General features: G+C 49.4%; 1 protein-coding gene across 3 annotated transcripts; it reads right to left on the bottom strand.

Moving 5' to 3' along the window:
* Positions 1 to 3,745: 3,745 nt before the first annotated feature.
* Positions 3,746 to 8,841, bottom strand: LOC139060414 (palmitoyltransferase ZDHHC15A-like). Of its 3 annotated transcripts, none has more exons than XM_070539527.1 (3): positions 8,580 to 8,841; positions 5,895 to 6,137; positions 3,746 to 4,447 (listed from the first exon to the last, which is right to left on the bottom strand). In XM_070539527.1, exons 1-3 carry the CDS (start codon positions 8,819 to 8,821, stop codon positions 3,853 to 3,855), a joined length of 1,080 nt encoding a protein of 359 aa, XP_070395628.1. In that variant the 5' UTR covers positions 8,822 to 8,841; the 3' UTR covers positions 3,746 to 3,852. The 3 variants fall into 3 exon arrangements, with proteins under 3 accessions (XP_070395628.1, XP_070395629.1, XP_070395630.1); XM_070539528.1 differs by having other exon boundaries at positions 5,967 to 6,137; XM_070539529.1 differs by having other exon boundaries at positions 5,895 to 6,185; positions 8,580 to 8,692.
* Between the last annotated feature and the right edge of the window lie 7,116 nt (positions 8,842 to 15,957).

The raw sequence follows: 15,957 nt of genomic DNA, 5'->3' as shown, positions 1-15,957 counted from the left end.
GTGCCCCGAAACGTCCATCCCGTCCATAACGAGGGCAGGCGCAAGGCCAGAGCAGCAGCCATCCTCAAACAGATCAAGCAACGAGACATTAGAGCAAGCTTCGTCGACGCCGCGGAGTACAGCAATGGGAAAACCTTTGCCATCGTTGTGGTCGACTCCAGCGGCAAGATTTCCGATAGCGCCTCCATTCGCACTTCAGACCCCGGAGTCGCCGAGCAAGCCGCCCTCGCCCTGCTAGATGGTCGTGGGTCCGAGATCCATAGCGATTCCAAAATGGCAGTTAGGGCTTTTCAGAGGGGTTGCATCGCCAAGCAAGGTGCTCGTCTTCTTAGCAGCTCGAGTCGATGTGCTCTCACGCATCATTCAATCCACTGGTTTCCCGCTCACGTAAGATCGGTCGAGGGTGCTCCCCCGAACCTCAATGAGTCTGCTCACGAGGCTGCGCGTGACCTCACCGACCGCGCTTCCCCTGCAAGAAGCACCGACTCCCCTCCTCCCTACGGCCACAGGGATGCTCCCGCTACTCGCAATGAAATTATTAAATTGCTCTGCATGTCTATAGAAGGGTCTTTCCACCTCCTCACCCCAAGTTGAATAGGGCGCGAGCCGTTTCGCTTAGGCTTCTGCAGACCAGCACGTATCCGTGTCTGTCCGTTTTCCACGAGGCTTACCCGGACGTGTATCGCGATGACGCCTGCCCCTTCTGCGGACAGACCTCCAGTCTAGCGCACATGCTCTGGGAGTGCGGGTCGACATACCCCAAGTTCATCAAGAAGGAGTGGGACTCGCTTCTACGTAGCCCCGCTCTAGAAAAGCAAAACCTGGCTGTCCGGCGTGCCCATGACCGGGCCGGTGGAGTAGATCTGCCGGTCCCGACGTGGGACTAGCCGGGTGCGCGACGAGTTCGCGTCCTCGCCTGACCTGCAATAAAGTTTCTTCACTCACTCATCCACGTGATCCCTCATACCATGTCACGCCGATGGCGGCGCTCACTTTTCCAGTGGTGGAGCGCGCCCCCAATACTCTACGCATACAACTACTACGTTTGCATCAACAAAAGACACAATTTTTAAATGTTCTTGACGCAGCGTGTATCACCTGAAAATGAAAACTATCGCTTGCGACGTACTTGCGGAGGACGTGTCTGCTTCTAACCATGAAACTGGCCATCTTGGAGAAGGCTTTCGTTATCGCCAAGAAGGAATCTGGATTTTACAGCAGTATCCCGGATGCTTGCTATCAGGACTACAGAAAAGGCCAAATCGCAGTGATGGCATTGTTCTGTCTGCATACGCAAGATGCCTAGGTCGGATGGCTAACAGTTACTTTTTGCAAGCAAGGCTTCCCTACAAGTGAGTGGGAGTTGTTATCTGTCATATGGAATAAAATCTCGATAACGAAGTTGAAGGGGGAGCCGAAATTACTTCATTATATTCATTACTGCTGCTCACTGCAATATATGCGCGATATCGCGCACAAATTTGCACTTGCATAGAAGAAGACAGCCTTGTGACCAGGAGAACCACCACAGGGCCACGTGCTCACTAAAATTTTAACAAAAGAACAAAAGAAACTTCGGCGTCTTCAACACACGACTTATTAGCATCTGACTTAATTGCGTTTACGACAGCTGCCTTCAAATGTGATCTTTCGTTTCCGCTTTCTGCTGGCTCATCTGTAGCATCGCGAAACGGGCGAAACGGCAACGCGGTTAGATAGATTACACGTTGCAACGTCAACAACGTTTGTCTTATTCGAGGAGCACGTCGCACACACAAAGAAGCGTGGGCTGCGAGATTGCAACGGTGCAATCTCTGAGGTCATGCCTTGCTGCCCTATCCTGCGTGGTGCCACAATGACAGATATTGCGATGGCGATAATGAGCCTGTGCTTATGCGCAGCTCCGCACAGTGGTGAGAACGAATAGTGTTCGACGGCCCATTCAAAGCAAGTACCGAAAACTTTTGAACATCGGCACCGTAGGTCTGCTCAACCCCATGGAAAGCGATGTATTGAGCCTGCTAGTGTCTGGCATTTCTTGTTTTTCTCGACAAATCAAGTTTGATACATCTATTGGCAGGATAATTTTATTTCGCTGAAGCAAGCTGTTAAAAACGTGAAAATCTACGGAGATTTGAAGGGGAATCTCACTTTTTTATATCCAATAATGCGTTATGTACCATTTTGTTATAACGAAGTTTCATTGTAATACATATTTGCTAACATCTTTTGCCTAACCTTCTAATTACAGTTTCCAAGTCCCATTCAAGTCAAGTATCATTAGGAACAAGCTGAATTTTCAGCGCGTACATTTGCCTGTGGGACGGTCTAAGCCAGCTCCCTTAATTGTGAAGTGACCAATGTGGGATAACAGACAGCCTCAAAGCAAAACTCTAGAAGCAAACTGCGTGACGGTCTCGAAGGCATCTCGCGATGCCACACTGTAGCTAAATGTCTTGCGTGCTGGCGGGTACTTAGCACTGAGATCGCGTCTTTTGCGAAACAGTGCAATGTTTGCGCGATGCATGAGACGGAACAGATAGAATCGTTGATTTCATCGCTAACACCCTCTTTTCGTTGGGAGAGATTAAGGGCCGATCTTCGAATTCACGGACAGGAATAGATCGTCTCAGTAGATTGTCTTTCGTGCTACCAAGAGATAGCCATTCTTTCGTCAAGTAAGTCTGCTATTATGATAAATATTGAAAAATATTTTTGCGAGACATGGCATTCCCTAGTGTGCGGTAACCGATACTGGTGCCCAATTTGTGAGTGCAGAGTTCGAGCAATTTGCCAAACTATATTGCTTTTGTCACGCAACGCCGAGTCCGAGGCACCAGCAGGCGAACGGGCAAGTCGAACGTATAATAATAATAACATATGGGGTTTTACGTGCCAAAACCACTTTCTGATTATGAGGCACGCCGTAGTGGTAGACTCCGGAAATTTTGACCACCTGGAGTTCTTCAACGTGCACCTAAATCTAAGTACACGGGTGTTTTCGCATTTCGCCCCCATCGAAATGCGGCCGCCGTGGCCAGGATGCGATCCCGCGACCTCGCGCTCAGCAGCCTAACACCATAGCCACTGAGCAACCACGGCGGGTAAGTCGAACGTATGGGACAGACTGCTAAGCACCATATTTTTAAATAAAAAAAATTATGGGGTTTTACGTGCCAAAACCACTTTCTGATTATGAGGCACCTGGGTTTCTTTAACGTGCACTTAAGTCTAAGTAAATTGGCGTTTTCGCATTTCGCTCCCATCAGAATGCGGCCGCCGTGGCCAGGTTTCGATCCCGCGACCTCTTGCTTAACAGCCCAAGACCATAGCCACTGAGCAACCACGGCGGGTCATTTTTAAACACGATGACCTTTGCTTAGCCTTGCGGCCCTACAGGACAACACCTGAAGTTCTGGGAGTCAGCCCAGCGGAAATACTAAAGGATTAAACGGTTAGGGCGAGAGTCATGCCGTCATCGTCGTACACCTTGGTCCTTCCATCGATGTGATTCCACCTTCATCGATCTATCGTCACTGCATCGATGTGATACAGCCGTCGTCATGCCTTCGTGCTCATGGGAGTGCTTGGCAAGCGAGCGCCACAGCAAAGTGAGAGGATATCGGAGTATGCGGCATGTAACCGAATCAACGAAAGTATCAGGATTTCCACTACATGTGTTAAAATGATATGTCGCCACATTACTGGCTCGCTATTTGCATTACTGTCGACAGTCACCGTGGTATAAGTTAGGTCGCTATCTTTTATTTCGTTTATAAAATAAAAAAAGCGGAATGTTCTTTTAATACGTAGCTAATAACTTGTGAACAGGAAGTATTAGATAAGGGTCGGCTACATGCTTGCAGGCAGTGTAGGTGTGGGACTGGAGCCACGCAGGGAATCTGTAGTCAGCCGTGCTGGTCGAACCACTCCAGGGGAGGCATCGCGAGCCGTTATCCGAGCGTCCGCCAGCACCGGCCGCGTCTGTGAAACCTCCAACACAGGGTGCAACTTGGTCGGGAATCGCACCCCGTCACCGATGCTCGTGAACACCGGCGCCATCCACAGTGACACCCGCGGACCGAACACTTGGACGAAGTTGCGGTAGCGGCCGACGTCGAACGAGTCCTCGGGGTTTCGGAACACTGGGCCCCGCATGTCCTCCAGGGTGGTCTCGTTGCTCAGCAGCATGGAGATGTGCGCGCTCAGGAAGCTGCCCAGGCCGAACGTCAGCACCGCTCCGAGAAGACTCACGAGTGTCAGGTGCAAAGAGGATGGCGTTGTGGATGCGCTGAGCCACGCTTTGGCTTCGTGGGTGCCTATTGTGGCGACGCCGTAGACCGACAGCGCCACCGCGTAGAAGAGCGTGAGCAGGAAGAACTTGTAGTTGCCGAAGTGGACGCAGTTGTTGAACCACGGACAGTGGTGATCCATCTTCGGGATGCACCTGCAGAGGCAAAGAACGAAATTCATTTGGATAACCAGAGACGTCAGTCTGGGACACTTGTTGACGGGACACCACTTGTTGCAATAAAAAAAAAGAAAACGTCTATCCCGTTAGCTCTGCGGCGAAAGCTGTTTGCTGCGCTTTATTGTGGCGTGCATAGAACAATACATGGAATGATTAATAGCAATCAGGCCTGGGCGAGGGAATAACGTGCAGTATTAGTGTGCCTTTGTCCCGATCGACCTTACGGTTTGAAAGAACGTCGACATTTTTACTTCCACTGCAAGCTTAATTATCTCGCGGGGTCCTAACACACGGATCATTGACACAGGAACAGAAGTTAATTGCTGAAGAAATGGATTGGAATGCTTTCAATACTTTGCACCACAACGGCATAAAAGTAGGCGAACTTTCACGTAACCAGCTGTTTACTCTTAGTCACGTAAGGCCCGTCCTCTCATAGTGCATGCAACCAACTTAGTGAACTTTTGAAATAAAAAAAAAGGATTTTACTTTGCGTCAGGCGCATACCCTCATGTTTGTTAAGTTCTGTAGATGACACTAATTGTCCTGCCGGCGATGACACTATCATCATCACCATACCTCCGCACCGAACCGCAACTTTCTTCGCCGGCTCCTACGAACCACGGGTGGTAGGCCTATATCCAACGGTCGTTGCCGGCGGCAAGCCGTTGCAGGACGCGCACTGTTAAAATGGTTGTACCAATAGACAGCATCGGCAATCGAGCGTGATATGACGTGCAAGGGCTGGATCGATAGCCACGTGCGTGAAGTGGTATTTGGCTCCGCGGGCAATCAGCCGGCCACTATCGCGAACGCCTATCGAGTTCGTGTGTACGCTTACGGAACAGAAAGGCGTAAGCTGGCGTGTAGGGATAAAGCCAATAAAGATCCAAACTGATTTTGCGCAGCACATCCTAAACGGACAGTGTCAGGGACTTACGTCGGCGAGTGCGGCATCTGCCTTTCACGACCAACCACGCGACGCACGTCGGGTTGCGCAATGGCTGAACGCGAAACACACCCCCAGCCCCGGCCGTCACAAAAGATTAAGTAAATTTTAATTGCAACTTGCGCCTCCAGCGTTTCTGCCAGGGGAATCGGTTATGCTCCGTAGTACGCGTAGAGCGGTTACAAACGGCTGGACCGCGCAATTGTCTTGCTCTAGATTCTTAAGTAGTGACCACCAACTGTTGTTATTAGTTGTCTATGCAATTTTCGATATGTATTTTCTATCTATTACGCATGCTGCATATGTATGGCTCATGTATCATTTCTTCTAGGGTGCCTATACAAATTGCTTGCGAAGTTTCGTGTGACGTCTCGTGCGAGGCTCAGCGTGAAAGCCTTATCCCCATACAGCGGCGCCTCGCCAAAGTGCTTCCATAAACAAACAGCCGCCACAATGCAAGCAACGAGCGCCCACTTTCGGCACGTGGAGCAGTGGTGGCAGCGGTCCGGCTTGACGAGGCAGCACGGCTCGCAGATGCGCACGCACCCGTCGGCGCCCACCGTGAGGATGCCGCGCTGCAGGGCCAACACGTCCAGCAGGCGGTGGTGCGCGATGTCGCTGCGGCGGCAGCTGGACAGGGCTCGCTGCTCGCCTGCGCTCAGCTGGTACGGAAACGGCACGGCGATCGGGGCCGAGAGCGTGGTCAGCGCGAACGACCTGCCGGTTCGCATCCAGTGGGCCCAGTGAAGATTCGTGCCAGCGTTTCTGATAAGGCCAGTGCGAAGTGTTCTCATTCAACAGTTTAGATATCTATAAGGGCCTCGGGTAAAGACTAACAAAAGACTAAGACGCATGTAGCTTCTTTTTAAGTGAATAATCTATAAAATTTTGTAAAGTACTATTCTTATATATAATTCATTTCTTCCTCAAAGGCTTACCGAACATTGCTTTTTTATGAATCATATGCGGACCCGAAAAAAGAAAATCAACGAAACAAGCGGGGGGTTCTGAGTGACAGGAACTAAGAGTGTCCAACTCCGAAACATAGTTGTGACTGAAGAAAAAATTCCTATTGAATCTGATGAAATGTCCTTTTAACGCCATGCGATAATAAACAATGTTCTCAGGCGTTGCCAGCGTATGATCGTCATCGAGATTGTTTTAAAAATGGTTAGTCGCCAAAACGAAGCAGATGTTTCTAACGCATAATATTTCGCCGCAAGAGAGCATTAAAGGGGTATAAATGGTTCAAATGATAGCGCTGCGTTCAGTGAATTATATCACAAGCAAACATTACAAAATCTTGTGGTTATTGGGAAGCAGCACGTTGCAGCTGAAAATGAGATCATTTATTGAGTGACCCTGAAATGAGCTCAATAGTGCTGTTATGGGTCTTTTTTTAAAGTTGAAAAAATTGCGTACACTCATTTAGTGCACTCACATGTCCTCATTTAGTGCACTCACATGCCCTCACCTGCCCTATGAAGCAGATATTTTGTTTGGCCAGGAAATTATTGGTGAAAAGATGTAGTTAATGGTTTTCGTGGCAACAGTAATTGCCATATGAGAAGGGCAGCATGGTGAGAAGTAAGGTGTGGTTTGCGTTGACTCCTAACACCTGTGCAGTTTAGTTTATTGTCCTGAAAGGCCTCCGGAGGGAGTAGTGCATCAGGGTTAGGCTTTACATATTTTTTTCAAATTTACGCAACAATAACTACATCCAAAGTGATCAGTCTCATTTGAAAAAAGGGCGGGAAAGTAATGGCAACGATGTCAACTGGGCGGTCATTCCATTTTTTGGCAGTTCTAGGACACAACGAGACGAAAGAATGAGCAGAGTACTGCACGCGAGCGTGTGACGTGCTGCGAACCACTGGGGCGGTGAATGATGCGTTCCGCGTGCACGATGTAAGATGCATGAAGAACAACCCGGTTCTTGGCAAGGTCATATTCATGGTCTGAAGGAGGCCAGCTTGTTCTTCATTGAGCATTTGCTTTAACCAGTCACGAATACTGCTCATTTTTAGTACGACTGCGTAAGAAGTGACAATGACTACAAAGCAAACAGCACAGACCCTAATTTGCTGCTTGGAGTTATGCACATAACTCATGTACACTCATAACTAGATAAATTGGTACATAACTGATGTGACATCTCGCATGAATTTGTGTACAGATGTTGGATGAGAGTCATCACATTATCTGCGTTTACGCGGTGACGCATGATGAGTACAAGCACGGCGTGGCTAACGACTGCGCTCTTCCATTCATCTGTCGTCTTTTTTCGCTCTTCATGCACGCGTCGTCAGGTTCAGTTGCGCTGTGTGTAGCTCGGCTCGGTTGTGAGTTGGCACCGGCCGCGTTTACTACCTGGTGTTTTTTGCGCACTGTGATCAAACTGAATCCGTACCCGCTAGCCCAATTGTCCGTTCTACTGCATACATTCTACAAAGAGCGTCGCAGCAAAATGCGCTTCCGAGGTGCGAACTGGAGCGACCTACTGGTGCAAGGTGTGTGAACGGGCTAGTGGGTATTCCATGATGATGTAATCGGCGCAGGAGAGGACACAGAACACAAAAAAGGGGCCGCCTTAGGCCTTGGTGCTATCTTGTTGATTTGTAGCGCTAATGTTAACTTGTACAATTATATCTTATTGTGATCAAGTACGCGACGTTATATATTCGTGCCTTTCTGTAATAAATGCCAGTTTGAAGTCAGCGCTTAATAGTCTTTGTCGCCATTCTTGTCTTCTGTGTCACCTCTTGCGCAGGTTACATCATCTACCTACTGGTGTTGGGCTTCAATCCCTAGCTGTTCAGTTCGTGGCGTACACCATGAAGTTCAGAGCGATTTAGAACCGCAGTTTCTGTGTAGGTTTTAGGATACGCGCCTTGCTCTTCGCTGGTAAGAAAAACTTTTCGCACAAGTGATCTCTTTATTCAAGTATCAGCAAGCTCATTAAGCAGGCTGTCAGTTGAGACCATGCGCTGCACTTGTGATCCCCATCACGGTGTACACCGTGGTCTACATACTGAACTCATCGCTAGGTGAATAGTTAAGACTGAATAATTTGTTCGTATGGATTTTGTAAACCACACCTATAAAGACGTGATAATGACTACTCCCAGTAAGTAAATAACGGGAAAGGTGTGAAAATACCACAGGCACAAGAAGAGCAGCAGGTGGAAGACCAGAGCTAAGGCCACGGCCGTTACGGTGTTCTCCTCGAGCACGATGGAGTAGCAGAAGACGACCACGTAGGCGTAGTAGGCCCAGGAGAACAGCCCCGCCACGAGCGCTACGGGAATCCAGCAGAGGAGCCAGTACAGCGTGGGACAACAGTCCCTAAAACTGCAGTCTTCGTGCTGGCCGAGATACGACGCGTCACCCAAGGGTAGCATGCATGCGGCTTCTTCTTCTTCTTCTTTTCGCTTGCCTGCTTCCCAAGCATTGGTGGTTGCCCAGTACAACGTATTGTTGAATAATACGGCAGTGTTTTAAAGGAGGCAAAGAGAAGAGATAAAACCTTACAATAAAAAAATAACAAGTGAAGAAAGTACGAATAAGAAAGTAATAAAGTGGGCTGTTTGTGGAAAGACAGGAAAACGCTAAGAAAAAAAAGTCGAAAATTTGGAGGTGGTAACTAATTTCAACTACTATCAAGCATACGGATAAAGGAAGAGTTATAATTTCGGGAAAGTAAGCTTTTGTGTCGCGGAGGAAGTCGCAGGTGGTCACGCAAGCGTTCCTGTAGCTGAATCCCAGCGCACAGGTCCCGAAGGAAAGAATGAGCACAGGATTTAGTTTGCCGTAGTGAAACTTCTAAACGTTTCCTTCATTGGGCTGTAAACTGTAGGCAGACCTGACCATTTCAGCATCTACACTGAGCCACGTCGGCGTGAGGCATCTTCCCCGAAGAGCGGCACATGTGCGCACATTGCCACATACTCAGTGACTCAAGTTCGTCCGACAGTTGGTTTCGGAGCCTGTTTCATCAGCACCTCAACCCGATGCGCTACCCATTCGACCATGGACTACCGTGTGACCCAGGTAGGCAGAAACGCCGTAAGAGACAAACATACATACATATATAGATAGTTAGCCCCTGGAAAGGGTGCGAAGTAACCTACAAATGCTAACACACTAAAAAAAATTGGCAGAACTCGTCTAGCGATGACTACCGACGGTAATCCCTGTATCAGTGAATCAACATTGCATGCAACGTATTGCCACCGTCGAAACTGGTTGTGTATGACGCGCGTACGGCAGCGGCCATCTAGCGCCGCCACCACCTAGCCTGGGCGTGGCCTCCGAAAAAAGGAGCGTGGCGCGCCGGTGCCTGCGAATGCTGAAAATTGTTTCCTGTCTTGCCGTATGCGCCCTGTGGCACATGCTCAGAGATCCAAGTTGGCGAGAGATTCATTGAAGAGCGCCACATACCGAGTGCGTTCATGGCGCAGCTCGCTAAATTGCTGACGTGAAAGACGTTCACTGAAAAGTGGCACATACCCAGTCAATTTGTGGCGCAGCCTTCTAAAGCGTTAGCCCACTGTCATTGAGATGGGAACCCTTGTGACGTGTATTCAGTTTCACTCAGCCCAGGTTAATTTAACGTATCTTTTTCGACATTGTAGAGCGGCACATTGCCAGTGGCACATACGTAGTTACGTAAGTTGGCGTCAAAGACATTTCGACGAACAGCAACCTTCAGAATCTTCGAAATTTCGACCAACCGCAACCGTGTCTCCATCAGTTGCTACTTTCAATTTTCCGGATATGGGCTTACGGACCGGCCCTGGTCTGGGCCAGTCTATGGTCGGCGCAGCGGCGACAGGTAGCGCCCAGGAGACGGCGAATGGGAAAGTCATTGGAGTTAGCATTGCGTTGGGGCAAGGTAGCCGGCGAAATCGCGAGACCCTTCACCTTGCTGTGGGCGCGGCGCGTTGACGGTGAACCCTCGTAGCCTCAAGTCGCAGAATAGGCATCGACAGTAGACGTGACCGGCTTCTCCCCAGTGACACACTCCGCAGTATGCCGCTGCGTGGGTCAGCTGGTTGGCGGCGTCTGGCGACAGAATTGTACCATCACGGGGATTTAATTTTATTTCTGGTTGAAAGTGCGGCGGTTCAAGAACTATCAGTGACTGCAGGATATCGTCTCGTACTATGTTAGCAACCGAATTCACTTGGGGCTGCGACGCTGGCAACATCTTTCGTAGTTCTTCTCACACAACTCCCCTTATCGTGTTTCGCAGGTCTCCGGAGCAGAGTGCTTGAAGGACTGCGCTGTCTGGGCGTGGAGCGGCGATTGTACTAACTAGTACACATTTCTAATGTCTTATCAATCGTCGTAGCCTCCTCCAGAAATTCTTCTACGGTGTTGGGCAGGTTTCCCATAAATCCGGAAAAGAGTTCTTGCTTTACCTGACGCATGAGGAACTGAATTTACTTCTCCTCAGGCATATTCGGTTCGGCGTTGGAGAAACGTCGGGCCACCTCTTCCGTCAGAAGGGTGATATTCCCGTTGGGCAGCTGCAGTCGTTTATGCAGTAGGATGCTCGGCCCTTTCTCTTGTGACGAGGTTTGTGAATGTCAGGTTCCATGTCGTCAACGAGGACTCTCGATTTTCAAACCAAGTTCTGGGAGTCTTCCAGTGCAAAATAGACGTGACGCAGCTTGTTCTTAGCGCGCCACTTATAGTATGTTCACACTCGTTCGAATATCCCAAGCCAGATCTTCGGGTTTTCCGTTGAAGTTTCATGGAAACTTGAGGGCTCGCTCGGTTGTTGAAGCGTGCACGGTATAGGCGACACTGTGGCTATCATAGCGACTGTTGAGTTCACCTCAATGGTTTTCGTATTCTCAGGTAGAAGTCCGTATTCAGGGGGCAAGTTTCGTAGTCTGAAGCTTGCTCAATGGTCCGGAGTGACGTTGTTGTTGACTACATGGTTGGGGCTTGGATTACCACTTTGACGAGACGTCCCAGTGCATGAACGCGCAAGACCTTCCACCAGGTGTCAGGTTGTAGTGGCGACGAAGTACACAGTTGCAAAAACTGTGAATCACAAACAAAATCTATTGGGCGAGTTGGTGGCCAGAAAAACAAGTTACATTCAAGCGACGATGGAAGAATAGAGAGATGTCTCAACGGGCCGTTTGCCAGCTGACTGCGACTCCGTTAGTGCTTCCTTTTTTCGCCGGCAGAAGCGCTGCGACGTTGGGGTAATCATTTACTGTCACCTGCTAGCGTGTAAGGCCCTGCTCTTACGCATACCTTAAGAGGGTGATGGTTTGAGCTAGCTGGTTTTTCATGAGGCTGTGTGGTGCAGCCTCATGGTGCAGCCTTGTCCCGCTTCGCGCTGCGCGACATCGCGTTACGTATGCTGCTGCGAGACATCCTTATAACGCGCGATGTTACTTATTCTGCGTCACAATACTAGCTCTTGCCGACTCTAGTACTGTTTCTTGTTGTGTTTCGCAAACAAAAGAGATGACGTTTCGCCCGAAAGGCGAAGCATCGACTACGATAGCAAATAAGCAGACAGCCACTCAAAGTAAGGCTAGTACTTTATTGGTCGTATAAACTTCTAACATTCGTTCACTAACTAAATTAATAAGCATGTTGTCAGCGCGCACAGCACGCATGAACACATCACAGTCGATGACTGCGTACACTCGCTGTCAAAATGCTGGCCTGAGCAAATGCGGCAGCGGCAACGAGCGAAGTGACATTCGTGTTGCCTATCGCTTCAACGCAGAGAGTGCCGAGGACACACAGCATACAGAAAGCTACGAGCCGCGGACGTACCTAGACTCTACCCCCCAATGCAGATCGCTCTCAAGTTATGGCCGCGCGACCACACGCAGCAGCCAACATGCGCAATTGCAGCCGGAGAAAACGCCGCACCTCCCTGCTTTACCTCTCCTAGGCGACTCGCAACGTTGGGTGTCTCGTGCGCGAGGAAACAGCGCACTTCCCATTCGCACTCGTCCCTTTCGCGCGGGCGAAATTGAGCCGCGATCGTGGGCCTCCATGGCACGCTTTCACTCGCACATATAACGTAGGGCGTGCGGCGACGGTTTTATCGCCCTTGACCTTTATGCGGAACCTCACGGCGGCGCCGGAGCTGATGGCATAAACGTGCTTGGAGTGTCCATATAATTACTAAAGCAGTAAAATTAATATGCAACTAATCCTCCCACTGAACAAGCTCTTGGGTCTTGATTTGCACTGCGGTCGATCATCCATTGTCGAAAAATGTCTTCGTGCTTCTCAGCAAGTTCCTCGCCTGTTCCTGTCTAGATGTGTTTGTGTTGTGTAACAGGTAAAAACTGCGGCTGCGTAACCTAGCCTGTGTGCTTGCGTACAGGCAATGACAGAGATGTACTCAGCGGTCAACGATATTCGAAAAATATTTTTATATGGACGAAAACCTTTGGAATTTCTGATTTGGGGCTACAGAGTCTCTGTGCAGATTGTTATGATTACAAACGATTGTTATAGCATTAATCCAGCTATCACGTTCATCATGCAGAAAGTAATATATTTCCCGCAGGGAAATGGCTCTAACGGTGTGTACTTGTGCTATCTTCATTTTCGCCCCAGCGTGCCGTGTTTGCATTCACAAGACTACAGGCAGCTTAAATAAAAGATGAGAATTAAGTAACTTGCTAGATACGCAAAGTTAAGATAATCAATATGAAAAGCAACCTGCGCGGGTAGCATGCATGCTAACCATGCGCCTTGCTGCACTGGGCAAGCCGCAGTTCCTCTCCTTTTGAACTGCGCAGTTGCCCTTTTATTTCTGCAGAGCATGTATTTCGCACAATCCGGACACATTATTAATTTGAGTATATACCTCGTGATCCGCATGCGCTCTCTCATTCTCCAGTGTCGCAAAATGTTTCTCAGTAACTATTTACAGAGGAGATCATTCTACATGCACACAGAAAATGGCCCGACGTCCGAGCATTACGGTAGCCGAGGAGTCCCTCAAGGAGGAGTGCTTAGCCCGACTCCTTTCAATCTCACCCTCAGTGGATTAGTTTACAACCTGCCAAGCACCGTACGACTTTCCATCTATGTGGACGACATCTGCATTTGGGCATCAGGTGTGACTCGACTTCAGCTTCGTGCTCGGCTTCAGAAGGCAGCCACAAAGACATCTTGCTACCTTCGTCAACAAGGACTTGAAATTTCATGCGGAAAGTGCGCAATGGTGGCATTCACGAGGAAGCCAATGTCTGGTTACGGCGTATCTATTAACGGACAACTTATACCATACAGCAGAAGTCACAGGTTCTTGGGAGTCGTAATTGACAGAGACCTGTCTTGGACTCCGCACGTCAATTACGTGAAAAAGCGGCTGACTGCTATCTGTCACCTGTTCAGGTTCCTTGCAGGAAAAAATTGGGGAGCATCTATACACGCTATGTTACAGTTGTACATGGCGTTGTTCGTTGGATTCCTGCGATACAGCCTGCCTGCAATATCCAACACCTGCAAGACTAACCTGCGTACGATTCAGAGTATCCAAGCCCAAGCCCTTAAGATATGTCTTGGCTTACCACGCAGTGCATCAACGGCTGAAACCATTGCCCTAGTGCAGGATTACCCGATCACGACGCACATTGCCGTTGAGACAATGCGTATGCATCTCAGGCATTATGCTAGGACCCCTTCCCACCACTTGGCGAGCCTCACTGCTGCAAGGCCCTGCTCGACATTTAGCGGTGTTGTCAGTGCACATCGTGCGTCGTTTACCTCAGGGTACGCACCTGCGGCCAAGCCAGCGTTTCCTCCGTGGAGTTTGAGCCGTCCACAAGTTGAGATAATGATTCCAGGACTACAGAAGAAGACTGATCTACCGGCCCCTGCTCTAAAACAGCTGAGCTTACTTCTTCTGCATGAAAAGTACAGCAACCACGCGCACATCTATACCGACGGATCGACTACGTCGTGCAGTTCTGGTGGTGCCGTGGTTATACCAACGCGAGGAATGACACTGCGGTTCAAGACATCGCATGTCACGACATCAACGGCGGCAGAACTAACGACCCTGCGTCGAGCACTGGAATTCATTGATTCGGAAAGACCCAGAAAATTGGCTGTGTTCTGTGATTCAAAACCGGCATTACAGTGCACGCAGTCAGTTCTCCGACACGGATGTCATGACCAATTGACATACGAAGTCGTGAAACTTCACCATGATGTCCAACAAAAAGGCCACGAAGTCGTTTTTCAGTGGGTACCTGGCCACTGTGGAATCAGTGGCAATGATTCCGCCGATAACGCTGCTCGCACAGCTCATCAAGAAGAACACAGCGTCCCGATTCCGCTTTCGAGGACTTACGCTACAAGGCAGCTTCGACACCTGGCACGTAGCCTCACAGTGACCGAGTGGAACTCGCAAAACTTACGACTGACACGACTACATCGACTAAACCCCTCCCTGCAGCTCCGATCTCCGCCCGGACTTCCTCGACGTGAAGCTACGCTTCTCTGTCCCCTTTGGTTAGGAGTGGCCTTCACAAAGGCATACTCTACATTATTTGGAGTGGCTGACAGTGCAGCATGCGAGGTCTGTGGCACCGAAGAAAACATCGACCACCTGTTGTGCCACTGTCCAAGATATGCCCTAGAGAGACAAGAGCTTGCCAAAGCGTTCCAAAAACTGGACAATCGGCCGCTTTCTGTGTAGGTGCTGCTGGAACACCGCCCCCATCGCCCGTCGGCCTATAAAGCGGTGAAGGCACTTTTGTGTTTCTTAAAGACGACGGGTTTGTGCGACCACCTGTGACTATTAAGGCAATTTCTGTAAAACCACACGCGTCAGCGAACTTGCCGCAATTTCCTTCTTTCCTTCCCTCCTCTCTCTCCCTGTGATCTTTGCTTTCCCCTTTCCCATTCCCCCGGTGTAGGGTAGCCAACCGGACGTTATTCTGGTTAACCTCCCTGCCTTCTTCTTTTCTCTTTCCTCCTTACTCAGTAAAGAAAGTCGCAGTTGGGCCCGGAAGGCGAAGCATAGATTGCGATAGCAAATTAGTATATAGCTGTACGAAGTAGTAATAGCAGTTTTATTGGCCGTATAAACTTCCAAACATTCCCTCACTAACTAAACTAACAATGATAGAATATGTAAGCGCGACTGAACGAAGACGCAGAAACAGACGCACTGAAACAGCGCTGTCTCTGTGTTTTTCTTTCTACGCCCTCGTTCAGTTGCGCACATATTGTATCATGGATTCAAACCAACTAGCCTGCCAACGTGTTATAACTAAATTAACAAGCATGGTGTCACGCGCACACATGTAAACATCAACGCATCTCGCTCTATGAGCGCAGAAACTGTCAAAATGCTGGAGTGAGGAATCGCGGTAGCAGCAGTGAGCGAATTGACCTTCATGCATCTCTCGCTTCAATGCCAACAAAACGCTGAAAGCACAGTGCGTACGAAGCTACCGACACTAGGCGCGCTCTGCAAACATCGCAGATCGCTTTCAAGATGAGGCCCACGCGGGCGCGGGAGCGCACATAA

This window comes from Dermacentor albipictus, chromosome 5 (assembly GCF_038994185.2).
Source record: "Dermacentor albipictus isolate Rhodes 1998 colony chromosome 5, USDA_Dalb.pri_finalv2, whole genome shotgun sequence".
NCBI classification, from domain to species: domain Eukaryota; kingdom Metazoa; phylum Arthropoda; class Arachnida; order Ixodida; family Ixodidae; genus Dermacentor; species Dermacentor albipictus.
This window is presented reverse-complemented; position numbering and strand designations above follow the sequence as displayed.

Coding starts and splice junctions, on each gene's coding strand:
- LOC139060414 (XM_070539527.1), bottom strand. CDS start 8,821: ATGCTACCCTTGGGTGACGCGTCGTATCTCGGCCAGCACGAAGACTGC. Junction 6,138..8,579: donor CTGCTCTTCTTGTGCCTGTG/GTATTTTCACAC, acceptor GCGAACCGGCAG/GTCGTTCGCGCTGACCACGC. Junction 4,448..5,894: donor CACTGCTCCACGTGCCGAAA/GTGGGCGCTCGT, acceptor TTGCCTCTGCAG/GTGCATCCCGAAGATGGATC.